Here is a 24106-nt window from a genome sequence, read left to right on the forward strand (position 1 = left end):
CAAAAATATGAATTCGATGCATCTCAAACACTTGTGTTGTAATTTTTCTGATATATGAATTGTCTGTATAAAAGATCTATCATCACTTAAAGCTTAATGTTTATTCATTTCTGTTTAATGTGTGATTTTTCATTCATTTGAATTTCTAACATGTTTATGATCAAAACTGTGACAGTTTCTAAGGACTCAAATTTGCTTTGTGGAACCATGAAACCTCTGATAAGTAGAAAGAACAGTTACTGTGACTCTTTCTAAACTTGCTATTACATCATGATCCTTAAATCAAACAATGGAAAGAAAGAAAGAAAGAAACAATGAGGGAAAATGGAAAACAAAACTGAAGAGATTCACATAGAGCTGAGCCTAACTTTTTTGATACTACAAGATATCAGCACTATTCTACATAATCACACACTGACCCTAAATTTTGGTACACCAAATGATAAACTCAAAAAAAGAATCTCCTTCTTTCTTTTATCTACAATGACATAGATCAGACACAAGGTCTACAATATTATTGCTTCTGGTTACTTGTACAAGTGCACTTTGCCCTAGTGTCAGCCAGAATCTGCAACATGAGTTAATGAAGATTATAAGGATTTATGTGAAGGGAATGTGTTACTTTATTGTTTTTCTTATGTGAAGATTAAAATTCTGCAGTACCTTAACTTGTTTCTGCAGATCTTTGATGTACTCAACAGCCAAATCCAACATATCAGCTGTGCTTGTTTGCTGCCAAGAGAGAAGCATCAAGTCATCAAAGTGCACAAGAAAAAGCTTCAATCAACAATGTGATATTTATCTATGAGATCTTAACCTCTTACATCAGGAATTGACATTACTTTTAACCCAAAACCTTAAGACAATAAATTTATGGAACTTGACCTTTATATCATACTCAACATTCTTATCAATATAGGACTTTGACTTATACTTGGATTCATAACAGATATAATTAGTTTACCTTGTCTGGGAAAAGGTCTTGCAATTTCTTGATTCTTGCACTGATTCTTGTTCTTCTTTCCTGAAACATGCACATCAAGATAAACACATGAAGAAGGTCAGCACTGGGTAACCTTGCATATGATTTTCGTAATCTGGTGTATCAGTAGACTTTTACCCTTTCAGCAATGCTTCTTGGGTGAGTGGCAAAACCTCTCTTGGCACGAATTTTGCATGGAACATTTCCTTGAGTTTGGTATAACTTCTCCATGGTAGCAGCCATTCTGGTAGAAGAGCTAGGAAGACTCAAATGATGGGTCAAACCAAGTTTCTGATATCCAAAATCTTCATCCTGAGAACACAAATTTTCACTTATCAACAACATGGGAAAAAAGGCCAATGCTAATTTGTTAGCAAATAAACCTTTATATGAATAAACTTATCTACTTCCTATATTGTTATATTCATGCAATCAATAATACAAGTTATAGATTCACATTTTTCTGACAACCAGCTATAAACGGTTAATTCATTAACTACTCAGACTCTAATATACACCTGAATATCCATTGCATTTGAAGTGGAAAATGATATTTCACAGTTGTTACTGGCTGTTCTGGAGGCACTGATGGCAGAACCATCCCAGAAATCAGGGGTGAAACTAGGCATGTTCCTCAGGTTTCTGCTTTCAACACAATTTGGTTCCACACCCTCATTTCCATTTTCAGCAATCTGTGGCATTCTGGTGGAGCAAGAGGATGATGGCCTTGAAGAGAAGTTCAAAGTACCATGCAATCCACTAGTGGATGTAATAGCTTGTCCATTTGATACATCACATCCCCTAAAACTTGCCACATCTCTCATTGCTGCAACATTTGCATCCAAAACAAAACGCTTATACTCTTTACAACACTACATATCACTTCAGATGTCAGCAAATCTAAACTGAAATTGGAGATATCTTTGATGAATATCAAAAACAGACAGACGGAGAGACTAAAGATAAAATAACGAGTTTTCAGTATATGTGATCAAATCTCATCATATAAATTAAATTAGTTTTATGAGATTGAATTAGACTTAAAGATAATGACACTGAGTTTAACATTGGAGAGAGAAAATGTTTATTAAAGTCTATCTCTCAATTCATGATATTGGAATCTGCTATTGATACCCAAAAGGAAAAAGAAAATACATATAATTGCAGGATTCCCCTTGTGACCCAAATTTTTTAGTACCTTTTACAGCTAAGTATTGTGCTTTTGTTTCTCAGATTCTTTCATGATATTTCTTCCCTTCACATCTTCTTTTCCCCAAACGTACTATATGATTAGTTTTCTTGTTATTCAAAGATTTTAATTTCTCAATAAGAATAGTTAAAACAAAAGTCAACTCTCTATGCAGGAAAATGGATATTCGGTTTTATATTCTGCACAAGCAACCCACCAATTTGCTATACTATATTTAGAAACACTGCAGGAAAAAAATGGGATCTGACTTGACTTGAAGCCAATTAATTAACCAGCAAACTTTCCAGAATACTAAATTTAAAATTTATGTGAATCTTATATCAGATATATCATATATGATCCAATAATCTCTTCTATTCACATGACCAATTAATTCTATTGGAAAATCCTTTTGAATTTAGCCCATTATGATTCATAAGATGAAGAAAAATTTACACTAATAGAACACTCTAATAACATGAATCCAATTATAGATTCTCATGTATGGTAAGGTTGTTTAGTTTCACAGTAAATATTTTGAAAACCATATCTCAAGAAATTGTAAGAATCTTTATATGAAAGTTTAACTGAAATGAAATTCCATGACAGTGAAAGTTCTTACTGTTATCAACTGAGTAATTGGAGAAAAACCCTGCAGGGGAACTCTTCTGCCTAATGAGATTGGAGCAATTGGTGGAAGAAACCATTTTGGTTTGTGTGGAATTCTGAGAAGCCATGGAATTCACTGCACTGAATGAGCCATCAAAACCATTCCCTGCAGGTCTCAAAGAACCATTTGGCATAGAAAAGCCTTGAAATTGCTGAGTTTGGTACATTATCTGAGGTGAAGAACCGAAAGAGTAGCCACTGTGTTGTTGTGGTGGCTGTGAAACTCTGTCACCTGCTTCTTCCTTCACCGGCTTCCCTCCAAACTCTTGCAGAGTCTCAGAATCATTGGAAGAAATCAACTTGGCCAACATGGTCTCCATTTCAGAACTTGTAGAGGGAGGATAGTTCTGCTGCTGCTGCTGATGATGCTGATGCTGATGATGATGATTATGGTCACTTCTGAAAGTTTCATCATTGACACAACCAATGTTGTTGTTAATGTTGATGTTGTTGTTGTTGCTGGTGTTGTTTACAAGACTTGTGAGCAATGAGCTTGGAGCAGAACGGTACCTCATTAGCCCAGAATTTTGTTGGTGACAGTGTTGACCAATATTTGAATCCATTTCTGGCTTCATCCTTGTCACTTCTGGGGAATACTTCACAGCATGACTATACACAATGCTCATCTTATCTTCACAGTTATCTGAAAACAACACCAAAAATTTATCATTCTATGTTTTCGGAACCAATAATCATGTCTTTGACACTAAGCAATAGCTTCCCTGGTTTGAAGTTTTCTTCTTTAGAAAAATAAAAAGCACCCCAAAGAAAAAGAAAAGAAAAGAAGTCATCTTTATGTTTCCTTTTGTTTAACCATGTTTCTGTCATGGAAAATTTGTTCATGGTTGTGTAATTAATTACCTTGGTCACCGAGATTGCCAAGAAAATTTAAGACCAAAATTCCAAAGGGGTGTGAAAATTCTGTCCACAGCAAAGTTTAAAGCAGCAGAATCTGACAAGAGTCAGAAAAAAAAAAGTGTCATTGATACAGAATGAGAAACATTGTTTCCTGTTACAATCTTTCTTGAATTCTGTTCCTACCATAACAGGAGTAGCTTTTGGATCATAAATCTTAAAAAAAAAACACAGTTCAAGAGGAAAAAATAAATTAACAAAAAAGGGCATACAAAAAATTTTGGCTTGTTAAGAGTGCAATGAGGCTAAGGTTCTTGAGCTTCAAAGTTTGTATCAGAGCTCAAAATTCTGACACAGAATTAAGAAGAAGAGAAGAGTTGAGGAGATGATGAAAGCTAAGGTTGTAATGTGTTACCTTTGAGATATATTTATGTAGTTTTATGTGGAGAGATTAATACCCCTTATATTTCTTCGTTATAACGATGATACCATGATGACATAAAGTGGTCCATGATAATGTTTTGTCTTTTTCTCATCTTTTATTTTTCTTCATAATCTTCCCTTTGACGAAACATATGTTACCCCGTGAATTGGCCAAACTTAAGAATGTGTGTTTCTGAATCTGACTTTCTTTATGCATGCTTACTCAATACAGAAAGTGCATTCATTACACTAATTTTCAAGTAATACTATAAACAACGGCTATTTGTTAAATGTTCATTATTATCTGTTGGAAGACCACGTCGATTAGAAATAAGATCAACTTATAATATATAAGTGACTCACTTCACAAGTTAGTTTTGTAGGATTGAGTTAGGCTTAAAACTCACTACTAACATGGTATCAGCCAAGTTAAAGTTTATCTTAACAAACTTTGTTAGTCATTCTGTTCCACCCAACCTCACTTTTTCTTAGGTTGAGTTAAGTTTAAAGTCCAGTTCTAATATTATCTGTTAAAACTCATTACAACAAAAACTATCAAAGAAGATATAGAGATAATCACAGTGTGACACAGCTATAATAGATAACATGTGAGAGATTTAACTATTTAAAAATACTATTCAAATAGATTTTTATGAAGATTAGATATTCAAATTATTTAACTATTTTTGTAATTAACTATTTAAGCAAATTAGGGAATTCAATGGTTGGGATGTGTATATATATTTGGTGTTCTTTGGTTGCAAGAAGGGGCAATCACCTTTACCCTTATATTAGGTTCTTCCATCATCTCCTAAATGGTTCTATTGTTTATTATAATGATCATCTTTTGCTTAATAAACATACAAAGTTATAAAAGAAAGACACTTTATTGGAAGTTTTCTATGGTTAGATGCATAAGCATGATTCAACATATTTAAGGAAATCTTGAGTTGCTTTATTCTTACAATATATATATATATATATATATATATATATATATATATATTTGTTAAAACACTTTATAACTCATTTTGTTTTTTTATCATATCACATTATCCATCCATTGAGATTTACTCTCTTTTTTTTCATTTCTCACTTAATTCTATAAAATTCTTACAAAATTAAAGTTGAAAATCACAATAGTATAAACACACTCACTCACAAATAACAATAAAAATTAAAACACAACATAAATTTAACATGGCACTCACAAATAACAATAAAAATAAAAACATAACATAAATCAACATGTTTCAACATCTCAAAATTTACCTCAATTATTCAACATGCATAAAAATTGCAAATTCTCTTGTAACAAACAATGACTTAAGTGTCTTATATACTAAATAGATCTATTGAGTGTTGGATCAAGCGCTATAGCTCAATTATCCGCTGGAAATTGAACTCATGACCTTGGCCTTGATGCTAATTGTTTGATCAACCGCTTGCCAAAAGTTATAGCTATTAGTCAGAACGCAACTCTTTCTACTTAAGAGCGTATGAGCTCAAGCGTCATGATTCGATTGTGACTTGGTCCACCCGACTTCTGCCACAGAACAATTAGTATCACTCACAACATTGAGTTATAGTAAAAGTTATGAATTATTTTTATAATAATTTTGTTGCTTACTTCTTAATATTAATCGATATAAACTTCGGTGAATATTTACTTCAAAACAAAAAATACTTTTAAAAAAAATAATTTAATTTCTCAAAATAATTTTATTCTCCCAATAATGGTTTTCAATTTATTTATACTAAATATCCATATATATATCAATTTATATTTATATTTAATTAACTCTTAGAAAAACTAATTATGAGATTTTCTGATATTTTATCTCTGTCATATAATTATTTCATGTGGATTTTTTTTTTTTTTTGCAAACTCTAATAATAGCATGAGGAGAATACTTACAACTTAGAGACCAAATGGATAAGATTATATGAATTTAATAAAGTTTAGGTGTAAAGACAAAATCTAAAATTGATTTAATGAATAAACATGATTATCCCTTAATTAATATGTTAGGTAATATGATAGAATTGCTTGAATTCTTCTTATATGGAGGCAGTATACTACTATTCAACTCTGTTCATTGAATGATGGCACTTAATAACCAAAAAGTTAATAATCAGAAACTTCCTTTTCCTCATTTTTCACTGTTAAAATATTTTCTTTTCACACAGTTTAATTGAGGGTGGCTATGAAATGCTTTATTTATTTATTTATTTGCATGAAGATATTTTCCAAATTAAAATAAAGTGGCTCATGATGTGTACCAAAGGTTCAAAATCAATCTCCTTAGTCAATTTTTTTAATTGGTTCAATGGAAAAGCACAAGAAAACAAATAACTGAGTCCAGGTCAAGTGCTTCTTCACCTTTCAGCCCACTGTTTTAGGCTGAAAGAGAAAAACTAAGGAAAGTTAAGACAATTTCTTACGTCAGCAAATATTATTTTGCATTTCAAATTTTTATCACTTATAAATTCTTGATCACTTTAAATATTCTTTATTCAGTTTTCAATAAAATATTTTAGTTTATTGAAATTCAAAAATTTTATCTTATAAGTTATATGTCCAAGAAAGTTCGTTAGGATAAGTTTTAATTTAGCTATGATATTAGGTGAACTTTAAGCCTAATTCAACTCTACAAAACTGATATGTAAAATGAGAATTACACCACTTATATATTATAAATTGACATTATCTCTAATCGATGTGAAATTTTTAACATTAATATTTAATCTCATGTTTATTAGATATAAGATAAATTTATAATATCAATATCAATTTAAGTTGTTTTGCTAAATTTTATTATTTAAAAAAATATGAAATTTTGTGATCAAATGGTAAAAGAGATATTTATAAAGATAATTTTTGGTATCATCTTAAACTTTTGTTTTTTATTGTAAGGCTTACCATAGTTTTTTTGGAGTTATAACTTTTAATGAGATGTACCAAATTTTCTTTTCTAAATTTTAACTTTCTTAAAAAGTGATTGTTCAACGGTGGTTTGACTATTATTATCCCAAAAGATATGTAATTCAATAATTTATTGAAATTTATTTTATTTTTTTAACATAATTAATAAGAATTTTCACGAAAATATAACTAGTAAAAATATCAAATTTCAAAATAAATTTATTAAACTTCTTAGTTACATGTGACCTTGATAATATTTAAAATATATTTAATATATTCTATAAAAAAATCTCTAATATATGCTTTTATCATCTAAATCATATTAATAATTTGTGTGAATTTTAACATTGTTCAAACTTAGTCTCAACCAGTATATCCTATAGTTCCAATCCCTGAACAACATATACAATAATAACATTCTTATCATAATATTAATATTTTTTTTCTTTTGTAAATTTTATTTCGTGGTAGGACCATAATTAAAAGTCATGAAGTTTTCATTAAAAGAAACTCTGTTTTCACTGGTGTGAATAAAATAAAAAGCTGCAACTTTCTTCTTTTTAATTGAATTAAAATTCATTCAAATGAAAAGTCAAGGGAGTTCTAAAGCCTCCAGCTAGCATCAATTCACAGCCACAAAATTATCCTTTTAATCTTCTCATAAAAAGTCAAAAATTCCACAGCTACTAATTACGAACAAGGATTATTAATTAACAAATTAATTAATTAGATTAATAAGGAAAAGTAATGTAAATAGTGGTCAAACCTTGACTCACCCATTTTTTTTTTTATTTTGAGTGCACACATGAATCTCGTGCTGCTTTGGCTAGTTGGTGTGTCAAAGATTTGATATTTTAGGGAAATTGAATGCGAAAAACCCCCCTTTGATAAAAAGACAAATAAGGTTGTTGAATTGGTAAGACCTAGACTATGATTTCTTTGTAATTACAGAAATTTATGAACAACAACAACAACATCGTTGCTATCGCCGCAAGCAATGTAAGAAAGAAAAAATGGGTTCTCAAATACGACAAAAGATTTGGATGAAATTTTCATAAATTGTGTATTTCTATACGTATGTATAAAATGGATAATACTAAGATTGGTAATGGGTAGAGGAGATTATACCCATTTTCATTTTTGATTAAAAAAATTATGTTCATTTTCATATCCAATATGTTTAATGGGTAAGAGTGTTTATTTCATCTCTATTTTTTTCTTTGTAGAATATGCACACTATACCACCCTTTTTAATTTCCAATAGAGTATCAAATAAATTGATGTTATTTTAGTGATTTAAGATGATGATGAAAATGAGTTTGGGATGCTAAAAGATCTCTATACCCGTTAGAAGTGGATTTTTAAGTCTAACTCAATTCTACAAAACCAGCTTGTAAGATGCAGTTTGTATTTCATTTTTATACTATGAAATTGTCTTATCTCTAGTCGATGTGAAACTTTCAACAATATACATATTTATGTTTGATCAATCTGGGTATTATCCATATGTATGAGTTTATTTGTGATCGTTAGACAATACTTGTATCTGATTAAAACAAATAACTTTTTTAATCTGGATAATTTGCATACAAATTCAAAATTTAGTTGTACCCATCATAACTATATGAATATTTGTTTGCACAACAGTATTTGTTCATAATTCAAAATGCATATGATGTTTTGACCTTTGAGTTGGTTGCTCGAACGATGTTTAAGCAAATTTTTAATGCAGATGCACAACACTATCACTCAAGCAATAACATTTCTCTCTCAAGTCGCGGCTTGAATTTTGAGCTAGAGAAATATCGAAACAATGCTTTACAAAGACATGTTTTGAAGATATAAAAAGAAAACTCATTCAATGATTTTTCTTTCTATACCAAACAATATCTTTTATGAATTTGTGAAGGAAAAGACCTCAACAATATTGTGATTAAATTGATATTCGTGATAAAGTTAATTTATAACTAACAAGTTTTTATCGAAGAAGTAACTTTTTGTACTACGTATGAAGGAAGATACACAAATAAAGGTTCATCTTGATGAGTTTAATTCAATCTTGGTAGACCTTTGAGACATTGTCATCAAAATAGAAGATGAATATAAAATTTATGGTTATACTAACCTCTAATATCATTCTATGAGAACTTAGTAAGTTATCCAAATATAGAAAATTATTACATTACACGTGAAGATGTTAAGTCCAACCTCTATGTTAGAGAAAAAGTTCAACACCCTGTTATTTTGATTGAGCGCTTAATACAACAAAACTTAAAGTTTGAAAAAGTAGATGTTGTAGAGATCATGAGTGCATGTGCTTCATCTAATAGACAATAGAGCACCCTGTAGATTTTCATTACATCTAATAAGTGAATGATGATAATCAGACGAAGTACAATTAAGACTTTAAGTCTATGATGTATGAAATGTCTTCACCACTTTCTACCAAAGAGATTCGTGCCAAATATGATTTTAATTCAAATATTTCTTAGGATTCAAGCTAAAATTGAAATGTTTGTCAACTATCTAGGCACAAGCATATCTCAACTTTGGCATAGTTATCCATATAGTGTGGTACATGCTTTTATCACTCTTTAAAACAGAAAAACTATGCAACCTAGGAAGATAAGTATTGTCATCTATTAGGGAGATTGCATAAAGAACATATTGTAGTTGTTGAAAGGACTAACTTAAACTTGTTAAAGAGGAAAAGGGACATGTTGTTACATTCTAGTTTGGGTAAACAGTACTAAGGTGAAATTATAAGCATTGTGTGTTATAAACATAGTCAAAATAATAATACAAAGTTTATACTAATTGACATGAGGCTAAACAACAACGGGTTCCACCATTCAAGATAAAAAAAAATTACAAATGAGTACATAAAGTCATTAGTACTTATGTGATTATATAAGATCTCCTCAAACAAAGTATACAAAGCCTTTCTAACTTGTTTACTAAACTCCCTTTGAGTTTAACATCAAGTATACAATGTCCCTCCAAGTTAAGTGCATAAAGTCATTCTTGACTATATAACAAAAAAATTATTTGATACAAGGTTCACACTCTTTAGGGTGAATATGAAATCTAAGTTCTTCCCTACTCTCAAAGCATTATTCCACGCACATGATAAAAATTTACAATTAGGATTTCTTCCGTGATATTTTTGGAATCTATCCATTATGGGAATTTGGTGTAAAATTATACCAAATTTGTAAAAAAAACCTTGATAGACTTGTGGTGTCTATAGACGAGGCACTCAAATGTCTATCATTATATTTTATATTTAACCAAAAAGATAGAAATTATAAATAAATAAAAATTAAAATGACCCCTCATGATCATATCATTCCCTCATTCTTCAAGAACATTCATCATCGAATGCCACTGGTACTTCCTCCAAAAGAAACATAATAATAGGATCAAAGATCATCCTTTTATTAGTTTTCCAATTCAAAATTAGAATCTTTGCATGCACTATTGACTGATTAATACTAAATGATATATTGTTATTGATACATCTGGTAAAAAAATTATTTTTCACATCGTTGAATGAACAAAACAACAATACCTACATAATCATAAAAAAAAATTAGGGTTAAATATGTTTTTGGTCCCTTAACTTTTAATACAAATTGGAATTAGTCATTTTTTGAAACTTTAACCAAATTTAGTCCTCCAACTATATAAATATTTGAATTTAGTTCTTTTAATCAAATTTTGTTAAGTTTTTCTTATGTTTCAAACACATTTCATTATAGCATTTTAGTTGTTTATATAATTTGACCCATTTTTGTTTTAATGTTAGCTAAAAAACGTGTTTGAAACATCAAATAAATTTATCAAAATTTGGTTAAAATGACTAAACTAATAATTAAAATGACTAAATTCACGCAATTCTAAATTTGAACTTGAGGAACTAAATTAAGCCAAAATTTTGAAATAAGGACTAATTTCAATTTTCACTAAAAGTTAAAGGACCAAAAACATATTTAATCCTAAACAATATCATCTTTATTATTTTTTTTTCTTCTTCTTTGTTGGCAATTTTTTTTCTCCACTCATTTCTTCTTTTCTCTTTTTCTTGATTTATTTTTCTCTCAACTCCTCCTTTTTATTTTCTTTTCCTCTTAACTTCTCTTCTTTTATTTCTTTTGCTTCCAACTCCTCCTTTTTATTTTCTTTTCTCTCAACTCTTCATCTTTTATTTATTTTTTCTCTCAACTCTTCATCTTTTATTTCTTTGTCTCTCAACTTCTTTTTTATTTTTTTTCTTCACTAATTTTCTTTTCCTATGTCTCCCTTCTTTCATTTCAATTTGAGCACGTCTTTTTTCAATATTATCAAATGTTTTATGTTTATTTTTATATCTTTGCTCTTTCTTTTGATTTATTTTTCTTTTCTCAAAATTCTCTTTCATTTTTCTCTTCATTTTCGAAACAAATTCATCAAAAACAATTTGTGACGAGCATTGAGTTGATGAACACTTTTAACACCACTACCTATCACATAATCATCATTATATACATTATTATTTTCTATATTTATTTAAAAAGATAAAATAATTATAAAGAAAACTCAAAATTATATTAATCCTTCATTATCATCATATCAATATCGAACCTTCTCAATGATAGACTGGTTAGATAATCTAATTGTTGACATATAAGGAATACCACTAACAATGTATACATTTTAGTTAGTAAGTTAATTAGTTAGAATTTTGTTTGTAAATAAACCTAAGATTTTATATTTATTATATTTATTGAATATAAACTTAGAGTTATCAACTTGACTTGTTAGAATAAGATCCAATTGTTCTTTTTTATTTTTTCTATCTATGCTATATAAACTTAATAAATAATAATTCAAAACTAAACAGACTCGATAGTTTTTGAACTGACATTTTTATCAAATTATTTCAAACTAAATTAATCTTATTCCCTTTAAACCATACTTAAATCAATTCATTCCGTAATAATATTGCACCAAACTAAAATATAAACTATTCTTTATCTGAGAGTTTTTCAATTATTGAGGTTCAACACTTTTTATCTTACTTTTGTTTTACACACTCAAATGTCCCTACTTTATATTATTTTTATTATATTTTTTTAAAAAAGTAAACTTTACCAATTCTTGATTCTTAGATATTACTGACATAATTTTGTGTGTTCATATTCTTTGTTTCACATTAAACTGTGTCTTGTTTGCACTCATATTTATATATAGATTCTTCCCAAATTGTCGGAATACTGATTCAGTGTAAGAGTATGTTGGAAAAATCTTCACTGAGTTGGCTTTTACCAAATAATAATAATACATTATTTTTTAGTCAAAGACAATAGTTTTTGTTCACATCTTAACCAACATCAATACTTAATAATTTCTCCAAAAAGATTCAACAACTTCAAACACTAAAATCTTATACCTTTTCTTCAAGCTAAGAGGGGTTAGTATTATTGATCAAAATTTATTAAAACCCACACAAAATAACAAGAACAAAAATGTAATCACTAATTAAGATTTAAAATTTTAATCGGTAGTAATTTTTTTTTCTTTTCTAACAATAATACCAAAATTTAATTTTTTTTTTGTCATGACATATATAATTCTGACAATTATTTTAATTATCAAAAATTTCATCGGTGATCGTTTTTAACTTTAAAAATATATAATTTTAATTTTCATAAATATAATATTTTTTGTAGTATTTCAATAAATTTCAATTAATTATGCTTTTAGTCTTTAAAATTTGTGGTAAAACATGTTTTAAAAATTAAAAAAAAAATTGAAAAATAAACACACTTCAATCCCTCAAATTAGAAAAAATATATTTCCGTTCTTGAGTACTAAATTTGAGAAATTGAATAGATCTTAAAATGTATTTGTTATTTAAAAAAATTTGGAACACGTAAAAATGCTATTTAAAAAAAATGAAGAACTATAAAATGTTTTTTTTTTCTAATTTGACATATCATAACCAATTTTATCCTAAACTTCAGAAAGTAATAAACAACTAAATCTTAAAAAAAAAGTTAAAACAATATATACTACAAGATATAAGATTTTTTTTTTCATTTGAATGATCTTCATTTCAATATTAAACTATGGTTTATTCAAACCCTAACCCATTAATGTAACCTTGAAATTGTGAAATTTTATTGAATTATTTGAGAGTCATTAGCCTTTCACACGCCACATGAGGTGTGAGAGTTGACATTGAAACATTATGTGAAGTCAAATTATTGTGATGATCTCAAACAATTAAAAAGTTTGTATGTGAAGAAAAAGACCAAGACTTTTTATCTACATTTTTTATAGAACAAATACATGGCTAGTGTACGGAAAGTTGACCAACTTTTTAAACCCTAACCACTCTCTTTTTGTTGATACGTGTGTGATCTTAAACCAAGTTTCAACATTGCTTTCAATCAAAATTTAACTATTGGCTTAGAGCAAGAAAAATATTATCAATATCAATAGCAATATAAAATAATTTTCTATTTTCATCCAATCAACAATTAACACAAACTATAAGTTATTGTTTCTACAATAGTTACTCTAAGAGTATGATTAGACAAATAAAAATATCAATAAATATGTAATGAGAATATGAAATTTTATATAAATAAACATATATATAGTTATTGAACTGAAATTAGTTATATAAAAAAATTTATATTTTTTCAACTCTTACGAAGGGTTTAATTATATCATACTTTTACGTGTATTAATTCTTGTGACTTTATTTGTATCTAAAGTTAACATTAAATCATTTATAAACTTTCATGGGCTACTTTGAGCATAATTAACTATGTGAGTAAATTGAAGTTAAGCCCAATTACCACAAATGATAATTTTGTTAAAATCATTTATATCCATTAGAGTTGTCAAAATGGATAATCTGACCCGACCTGACTCGATCCACTATGAATTTATCACTTAGTGAGTCAACCCAATTCAGCTCACTTATCAACGAGCAAAAAATATTCAAACTTCCGACTCACCACGAATTGGTAGGTTAAACGGGCTAGCTCACAGACTCACTTAATAAAAAAAATATACAATTTTTTTTATTTTTTAAGTCAAAACTAAATTATAATTCTAATCAAAATCTAAATAAACTTTAATTCAATCCAAATACAAACCAAAATCATAAAAATACAAATTATCTATGGGTTGGCTAAAAGAAACAACCTAAGGTTGCCCAAATGCAAACAATTGTGTGACCCTTTATTTGCGGGTTGATGAGTCAACCCGGCTCAACTTGAGTTCAACCCGGGTGAGCCGGGTTCTAGGTAGGCCGAGTCAAAAATCAATCCATATTAAAATTTGTAAAAAAATTTCAACCTAATTTGACCCGAATCCGTAATACACCAGATTAACTAGCAAGTTCCAATCCATTTTGACAGTCGTAATATCCATCTTTTACTCTCTTTTTTCATTCATTTTACAATTACAAGCCAATCAAAACAAAATTATAGCAGAAGAGACTCTTTAATTAATAGAATGCCCCCATTATTCATTTACCATATTTCAAACTTTTTTCTAGAAGAAACAAAACCATTTGACATAACAAAATATTTAAAAAGCAATGCTTAAGACCCTACGTGTAAGGTGCAAAATCATGAACTGAGATACACAAAAAGCCATAAAATTTGTTTTCTTGTTTCATTCCCAATTCCAAAGAGAAATTAAAATACTCCCACTAAGGCTTTTGCATCTACCACTATGCATATTTTAGCTATCACTTTTCATTTTTCAATACAGGCTACGATAAAAAATGAAGATTTTAAAGATATAAGATATGGTTTTGTAAATGAAAAGAACCATTGTTGTTGATGGAGTGATGGGGAACCTATACCTCTCTTTCACAATCATATCACAGAATCAGATAACCCCACTTTTCTCAAATTCTATAGCTTTTTCTTGCGAATAATCCACCCAATGAGATCAAAGAATATTGTTAAAGATATAAAAAAAAAAAAAACTTTTCTTCATTCCATAGTCTTAGATAAGTAAGAATATATATAATTTACAAGAGACATGCCCTAATCGGTTAAGATTTTTTCACCATTTTTATCTGCCTTATGCGCATGATGTCGGAAAAGAAATACTTATTAAAGTGAAAAAGTTGAAATGTTAGGTAGCAATTGTAAAGATAGACAAAAGGGATTCTGATCTTAATCGATATCTTAGGGTTTAATTCCTCGTGAGAAAGATAAGTAAGTGTCTCAAAAGTAAGTATTTCTTGGTAGATAAAAAAATAAAAACATTCTACATATGCATGATTTAATAAACTCTTTTCTTAAAGCAAATTAATAAACTCTTACTAAATGATAATTTATTCAGAAATTAGTAAACCTATGATGAAGGCCTGTTTCAGATTTTGGAACAAGGTTTTGCAAAAGTCATTTGAAGTGTCAACAGAGTCGTTCGATTCGATGAAATTTGGCACATCTCTTATAAGAATAATTCAAGATAAGTGAAGAAGATTCGTCACTTAATTATGAAATTTTAAAGATAAAGATTGAAGTTTCGAAAAAATACCTAGAGTGGAGAAAAAATCTCAATTTTTCATTATCCTAAATTTGTCTTGTAAACAAAATCAGACTCCTATTTATAGTAAAAATCTAAAAAATAATCTAAATTTAAACAGTGTCAACTCACAATACACTAAAAAAAAAAAGTGCAACACATGTAGACTAATTAATTCTTTATATATGATTTTTCATCTTGCGTTTTTTATCACATTATAATTTACACATCTCATTTTTTTATTTGTCCTTCTTTCTTACTATTTGAGAACCTTTCAATAATTATTGTCATAAAAGAAACAATATATATACATAACTCATCTCAGAGAACATGTTGCAGAAGTTGAGGTTCAGCATTCTTCAATTTTGGAATGCTAATGTTGCACGCCATCAATGGATAATTGATGTTTTTGCATTCTCATTTATAGAGGCCATGGATCTGATGTGATTTCACACCAAATATTCTATATTAATGGAATTGCTATGTCTATAATATATATATATATATATATATATATATATATATATATATATATATATATATATATATATTATAAAATACGATTAAATATGTTTTTTGTCTTTTAATTTTTAGTAAAAATTGGAATTAGTCTCTCTTGGAAACCTTGAACCAATTTAGTTTCTTATCTTTAAAAATGTATGAATTTAGTTCTTTAAACCATATTTTTTTAAGTTTATTTGACGGTTCAAACGCGTTTTTCGACTAACATTGAAGCGAACATGTGGCAAACGATATAAACAAAGTAAAATACTATACTGAAATGTGTTTGAAATGTCAAATAAACTTAATAAAATTTGATTAAAAATGACTAAATCCACACATTTATAGAGTTAAGAGACCAAATTGGTTCAAGGTTTCCAAGAGACTAATTCTAATTTTTACTCAATCAAAATTAAATGACAAAAAGATATTTAACTCTATAATATATTATATATAAAATATTATAGGAATCATTGGTTAGATGCAGTTTGTCCCATCACTCAAGTTAGGAAGTGATAAGAACACAAAAGAAGTCTAAACACACACATGCATTCATTAAAAGTATAGCACTTCCATTCTTAAACATCAATTTTTTCCGATGTTATATAATTACTTAATATTATATATATATATATATATATATATATATATATATAAGTGTAAAACTAGATATTAATAAATAATTAGATAACAGTTGAGACAGTAAACTTAATATATAACAAATTTTACTAAAATAAACTCTATCAAATAACTATAATAATAATATTAAAAAATAAACTTTAAATATAACACAACTTTAAAAAATTGATTTATAAGATGAAATTTAATATATTTTATATATTATAAAATGGTCTGCTCTCTCATAAATAAATCTATTTAGATTTCTAACGAGATTTTCTCATCGGTTGTGAATCTTTAAACTCATATTTGAGTTTATAAGAATCTTTTCTTCCAATGTAAATCATTAAATGTCCGTACATGAATATATTGCTTGCTTGGTAATGCAGAATTCATAAATTGATCTTCATCAATATTGATGCATATGCATGATTATGCAGTAATGTATTTCTGTGATTGTCACCTACTTGCACAAAAATTAGGTTTCTTTTTTTCGTTTTTGTGTGTTCCATTATTACCTGCGGATTTCTATGTAATTTGTTGGCTTACGCTTTTCGATTTTGGTGACCCTTCTTTACTCTGCTAGATGCACAGATACTGTTATTTTGAAATTTCAGCACCATCTTTCATCTCATTTTAAATTTAAAAATAAAAAAAATTCCCTTTCCACCAAACTTAAAGATGTAAAAAAGGAGAATATGAAAATATTAATTAAGCTTCATTCTAGAAAATAAAGTGAGAAAACATTATTAATAAATGAAACCAACACTTTGCAGAAAAAATAAACAAATGTAAATAAAATAGCATACAAACATTTTATAAAGTTAATTCAATATTTGATATATTCTTAACAAGTTGTATATTTTTATATCGGTTCTTATAACAACCGATTTTGTAATATGAAGTGGTTTTAAAAAAAGAATTTGACACGTTGTAATTATTAATTTAAATATATTATTATTACGTTATTAATTATACAAAAATGTTAATCCATTATGTCTCAACATTTAGACACAATAATCCAGAATGCATTATAAATTGTTTCAAAAAGATTGATCCATAATGAATTATAAATTGCTTCTAAAGTTAATTTTGTAACGTTAAATATTAGTGTAAAGTATTACAAATGATCTTTTCCTAAGAGTACTAAATTACTTCCAAAATGATAAAAGATTTTGGAAGCGAAGTTTACGAAATTATTAGGGACAATTCGTAATTTCACATTTCTGAGTGCAGGAAGAAATTTGACCGGTGCAGAAAGAAAGGGCCTTCTTATAACTAGAATAGAGCAATCAGGGCCCAATCTAAAAGCCCACAACTTTGGAACACAAATTCTTGGCAGTCTCTTTCTTGCAGCTTCATATTTTTCTTCCACATTCCCATAAAATACTTCCCATTTTACTTTTTCAAATTATATAATTTAAAAATTATTTTTTATTTTCAATTATGTAATCAAAAATAAAAATTAACTTCTACATTATACAATCTAGTTTTTTTTTAAAAGAAAAATCAAATTATACAATTCGAAAGCCTAATGATTTTTGGACAGCACAATTTAAACACCATTTTTTCGAAAAGAAAAAAAACTTCCAAATACGCTACTAAAAAATTATTTTTAATTTTTGAATTATACAATCTAATTTTTTTTAATTGTATAATCTAAATATTATTTCTTTTAAAAGGATTATTTAAAAATTGTATAATTCAAAAATTAAAAATTTTACTGAATTTTAATAATTAAAAAGATAAATATGAACAAAATTATGAAGTGTAAAAGGAAAGTTATAGAAGTACAACCAGCAACTGTCCAAATTCTTTTCCTACATTTTCGTTTCCAAACAATATTTTTATTAAAGAAAGTCTCTGTTAACTACGTTTAATAGAAGATATAAATATAAATATATATATATATATATATATATATATATATATATATATATATATATATATATATATCTTAAAACTCATATGGAAAAGGTAATTAATGATGATGATGATCTTGCAAATATTTTGTCCATCATAGGGCATGACAACTTTATACTATTGTGTAATAATTTCATAACCATAAATCACTGACTACGAGGAAATTTGCTCAATCTAAAACCCTTTAATCATAAAATTTTTTTATATCAAATGCCATAATCATTCACATATACCAAAGTTCAACAAACAAATTAATTTATACAAAAATTGGACAAAACAAAACTACGTGCATAATCACATCAAAATTTCTTAGAACAAGAACACTTTCTTTGCGTAAATAAATAAATTTTAACGATGTAAAATGTCATAACATATATGTATGTAATAAATATTCAAAAACTAATAAAGAATTATCGAAAATATATCGATAATGTAAACAGATTATAGTTATAGATTTATTCAATTTTGTGAATACATTTCACAAAAGAAAGAAAAAGTAAAATTAAGAAATATTTTATTGAAAAGAGAGGCATTGATTAAGGGGTGAAAAGTTGTCATGTTCTCAAATCAGTAAAGACAAAATTAAAAATAAAAAAGTAAAATAATAATGCAAAATCATACCCTACTTCCATTACCTTAATCCAATAAAAACCTTTAAGCTAGTTATTTACAAAACAAATCTCCGTAATCATCATACATTAAAATCAGATTACAAAGTTTCTATCTCAATTTGTATAAAACAATTCCATTCTTCAAATACCTCAAAAATCAGAATCTAGATTTTTTTACTGGATTTTCTTTTCTATCCTTTACTAAACATTAAAAATACACTATATTAATATTTTAAATATTTATTTAATATATTTTAAAACGTCAAAATTAGTAATAATTTATACATACACAAGATAAACAACACGAATCCAGTAAAAAAATCCAAATCGAAAGATTGATTATATATTAATTAATATCATTATTGAAGGGCTTGACTTTATTGACCCCAACATGTGCATGTGGCATGTGCAAGCCACTCACAAACTACATAATTAGTATTATTATCACTAATAAAAAATTATTATTATTAATCAATAGATGATGCATTGTTAAACACGTATCGTACAAATAAAACCCTACACCCATGCAAATCTATTGCATTGCATTCGACGCAACACAAAAACACAAAACACAAACACATGGCTTCTTCATCTTTCTCCTTCTTCTTCCTCACGTTGCTTCTCCTCGCCGTTATCTCCGCCGTCACTCCCTGCCCGCCGTCAGAACGGGCAGCACTCTTGGCCTTCAAAGCTGCCCTAACCGAACCCTACTTGGGCTTCTTCAACACATGGAACGGCACTGACTGCTGCGGGAGCTGGTACGGCATCGCCTGCGACCCCACCACCGGCCACGTCACCGACGTCAACCTCCGCGGCGAGTCCCAGGACCCAATGTTCCAGAAACTCGGCCGCTCCGGCTACATGACCGGGACAATCTCGCCGGAAATTTGCACATTGAGCAACCTCACCTCCCTCGTAGTTGCCGACTGGAAGGGGATCTCCGGCGAGATCCCTGCCTGCGTCACATCACTCTCCTCTCTTCGACTTCTGGACCTCGCCGGAAACTGTCTGACCGGCCAGATTCCAACTGACATCGGAAATATCCGGAGCCTGAGTGTGTTGAGTCTCGCCGACAATGAGATCTCCGGCGAGATTCCAACGTCGATTGTGAAACTCGCCAGACTCATGCATCTGGACCTCAGCAATAACCATCTCTCCGGCGAGATACCCTATGATTTTGGGAAACTCCGCATGCTGAGTCGGGCATTGCTGAGTGGGAACCAATTAACCGGGTCAGTACCCAAATCGGTATCCAGAATGAAGCGGCTTGCGGATTTGGATGTATCGTTGAACCGGTTAACCGGTTTTATTCCGGTTGAGTTGGGGAAAATGAAGGTTCTTTCTACTTTGAAATTGGATGGTAACTCTATGACGGGTCCGGTGCCTCCCACTTTGTTGAGCAATACGGGTATGGGTATACTGAACCTCAGTCGAAACGGGTTTTCGGGTATCATACCCGATGTTTTCGTGGCGGATTCTTATTTTATGGTTCTTGACTTGTCTTTCAACAACTTCTCGGGTCGGATACCCAGTTCGTTATCCGCATCTAAGTTTATGGGGCATTTGGATTTGAGCAACAACCACCTGTGTGGAACCATCCCAATCGGGTCTCCCTTTGATCACATTGATGCGGCGTCGTTCAGCAACAATGATTGTTTGTGTGGAAACCCGTTGAAGACTTGTTGATGGTCGACCCGACCCGAATGAGTGTTGGGTTGTTGGTGAATATTAATATATATGATTTGGTCATAGTGAAGGAGGCAAAGTGTGATTTGAATTTATCTAATGTGATAGTTTTTGTGATGTAATATATAATTAGAGGAAGTGTTGAAATGGACAAAAGTTATTATGAGGGTGCTCCTGGTTGCATGTGCATGCAAGTGAGCATGGGTGAAAGAGAGCTCTGAAAATTCTTGTATTGCATGTGGGTTTCAGAGTTGCATGTGAAAGATTTGGATCATGATTCCGTTTGTCTTCTGATTCTACAACCAAACCCATCCTGTTTTTTAAGATAACTTTAAATAATATTTCTTGTATTAACAGTATTTAATCACAGAGATATATAATGCATACATTAAAAGCTCACAGTAATATTTCTAAAAATTAGGAGTGGAAAAAAAATCTATATATTAGCCTCAATCTAGTATGTTACTAAATTTGTTCTGTTCATTAGATATTCAATTAATTGAATCAAATTTTCATTCCTATATCCAAATTTGATACACTGTGAACGTTCAGAGGTCTTTCAAACAAATAACAGTTCAAGAAACACTGATAATGCATTTCAGCAAATGTGAAGGAACGGTACTTCATATATATATATATATATATATATATATATATATATATATATATATATATATATATATATATATCGTTTTTTGTTATTGATACTTTTTTAGTGTGCACTTTTTTATGAGATTTACTTATAGACTCATAAAATTAGGATTTGAATATTGATTTTCTCCTCTTTACCCCATGGTATAACACTTTTGGTTGGTAGGAGTTCACGTGATTGAGCTTTTGAAAGTAAAGGAAAAAAAATATAAAAGTTACTAAAAAGATCTCTAATTTCGTAATTAGACTGTAATTGGTTCAGTTTGTAAATCTTACTTGCACTAAATAATTCGTTTTTAGGAACTGAATTGAATGTTGGTGGGTCTTTCAAAAGAAAAACATAATATCAATCTGAACAAAGTCCAATTGACATAAGATATTGAGACAATTTTTAATCCAAATTAAGAAAATTAATTTTTGAATCTTCATTCTTATATGTTGGATTCCAAACTAATGTTTAGGGAATAGAATAATACAGGCACCACTACCACTTTCGGGCACGTGATAGTGTTTTTCATCCATTCTCACATCAACTAACTTTGTCCAAAAGGGAATTCCATCCAAATACGCTTAAGAGTAAAAGTAAAAGTAAGATGGAGAAATGAATAGCTCAAGAGAAAAAAAAAATGGTTGCACTTGCACCATTGTTTACTACAATCCACCAACCACAAAGTGAGATTGGCCCACAATTTTTTTTCTTGCAAAACACGAGTTCGTCCCACCACCTCACTAATGGCTACATTTTAGGTGGCCCTCTCCTAGAAGTGGATGATTCTGTGGTTTTCACTCCCTAATCCCACCTTATTAATTACTTCCACTTTTTATATTTCCTGAGTAACTAACAACTTTTTGTTTTCACTTTTCCAAGATTATTATTATTATCATTGCAGCTTGCATTTTCCAACAGTATGTATCCATTATAAATATAATAGGATAAACATTTCTACTAACAGTTTATAGGAGACAGGAAAAATCTCATTAACATGAAATTAATTTAAGCATAACTCAGAGAAGTTAATATTTTTGGAGAACTGTTTATGAATCATGTCACACCATGTTGACCTATGCACAATTTAATGGCAAATTGTAGAAAAACTTATTTATTTTCCCCTATAATTGTTTTAGAGAAATTTATCCACTAACATCCTAGAACTACGTGTAATCATCAGCACATTTCTTTCTCAAGTTAAGGTTGGGAATGATTTGGGAATATTTAAAGTTGTCATGATATGGTGTAAAAGGAAGCAGTACATAGCAATGTTTTCTCAGCATACAAATTTAACATGGGGGAAGAAATAAAGGAGTACCTTTATCCTGATTTATCATGTGAAGTAGTCAGGAGAAAAGTTACTGTAGTATAACACTGCAAACTCCAACGAAGAAAAAGCCACCGCAATTTGTTCCATTCATTTGCTTTATATCTCTTCTCGGGCAATGTGATATGGAATCTTTTAGTGATACCCTTTCTGGCTTATCAGACAAGTTTTTCCACCCGTCCAAAAAATAAATCACTGATAGAAAATAATGCAAATGATATACACAGTTGATGGCAGAGAAAAATCAGTGCCTTTAATATGGTTATCGAAACTGGGTTCTACATGCTGGTTCATCCATATCGGACTGAAAACCAGGTTGAGTTCCAGTCCAAAAGAACCACAAAATTACCCCGAGAAAGAGCCGAATGGAAAAAATTTAAAACTGGTTTCGGACTAAAGAAACCAACCTGAGAAGTTATGATTTTCATTGTTATGGCTATATTTAAAAATCAAAAAGCCAACTTCAGTGAATATTGTGAATTTATTCATGATCATTGTAATTGATTTATGAATTTCAACTTCAACACATAACATTTCATATATTTCCGAAATTCTGTTCCAAAAATCATGTTTTAGAAATTTCTTCCCGAAAATTCTGTTCAAAAAAAATTGTTCAGAGATGTTTTCAGAATATATAATCCAGCGACTGATTAAATGGTCAATTCGAAAATGAGTAGGTGCACAAAGAAATTGTGGAGGTGCAGGAAGTAAAAGCTATAGACCCGTTATACACCAAGGCCCAAGCTAAAGACCCAAAGACAAGTGTGGAGGTAATTTCTACCTACACCCAGTTTTTCTTCTTTCAATCCTATAATATGAAAAATAATCAACCTCTTTTTTTAATCAATTTAAAACTATTTGTAGATTACGTAAATTAGAATATATTTCAAATAGTACAATTTAAAAATATTATAAATTACATAATCTGAAATATAAAATATTATTTCGTATTCCACACCTACCTTACACCCACAAATTCAAACCAGCTTACATACCCATTACACTAATTTCAAAACACCACAAAGCATTCCACCCTTTAGTGCCCATGATTACCACATTCCCCTACTTCCTAGTGCACCACCTATGAACGTCAAACCATATGGCTACACACTCACAAAAGACCACCATTACGAATTTCATTTGGGAAGTGCTTCAAGTGGGTATGATTCAACATAGCACTAACTCCTTTTCATCCCTTATCTAATTAGTTAACAA

At 29.3% G+C, this 24106-nt stretch overlaps 2 protein-coding genes across 3 annotated transcripts; one reads left to right on the plus strand and one right to left on the minus strand.

Annotated features, from left to right (window-relative positions):
• Nucleotides 1-217: 217 nt before the first annotated feature.
• On the minus strand, nt 218-4123 carry LOC114168555 (transcription factor bHLH130-like). Of its 2 annotated transcripts, XM_028053430.1 has the most exons (9): nt 3968-4123; nt 3702-3792; nt 3351-3483; nt 2794-3239; nt 1501-1808; nt 1121-1294; nt 965-1024; nt 664-732; nt 218-568 (listed from the first exon to the last, which is right to left on the minus strand). In XM_028053430.1, the coding sequence occupies exons 3-9, from the start codon at nt 3464-3466 to the stop codon at nt 515-517; spliced, it is 1227 nt and encodes a 408-aa protein (XP_027909231.1). In that variant the 5' UTR covers nt 3467-3483; nt 3702-3792; nt 3968-4123; the 3' UTR covers nt 218-514. The 2 variants fall into 2 exon arrangements, with proteins under 2 accessions (XP_027909231.1, XP_027909230.1); XM_028053429.1 differs by having other exon boundaries at nt 2794-3483.
• Nucleotides 4124-19725: 15602 nt separating this feature from the next.
• Nucleotides 19726-21288, plus strand: LOC114169595 (DNA damage-repair/toleration protein DRT100-like). The gene has a single exon (XM_028054830.1). The coding sequence runs from the start codon at nt 19818-19820 to the stop codon at nt 20922-20924; it is 1107 nt and encodes a 368-aa protein (XP_027910631.1). The 5' UTR covers nt 19726-19817; the 3' UTR covers nt 20925-21288.
• The last annotated feature ends 2818 nt before the right edge of the window (nt 21289-24106 follow it).

This window comes from Vigna unguiculata, chromosome 11, assembly GCF_004118075.2.
Source record: "Vigna unguiculata cultivar IT97K-499-35 chromosome 11, ASM411807v1, whole genome shotgun sequence".
Classification (NCBI taxonomy): domain Eukaryota; kingdom Viridiplantae; phylum Streptophyta; class Magnoliopsida; order Fabales; family Fabaceae; genus Vigna; species Vigna unguiculata.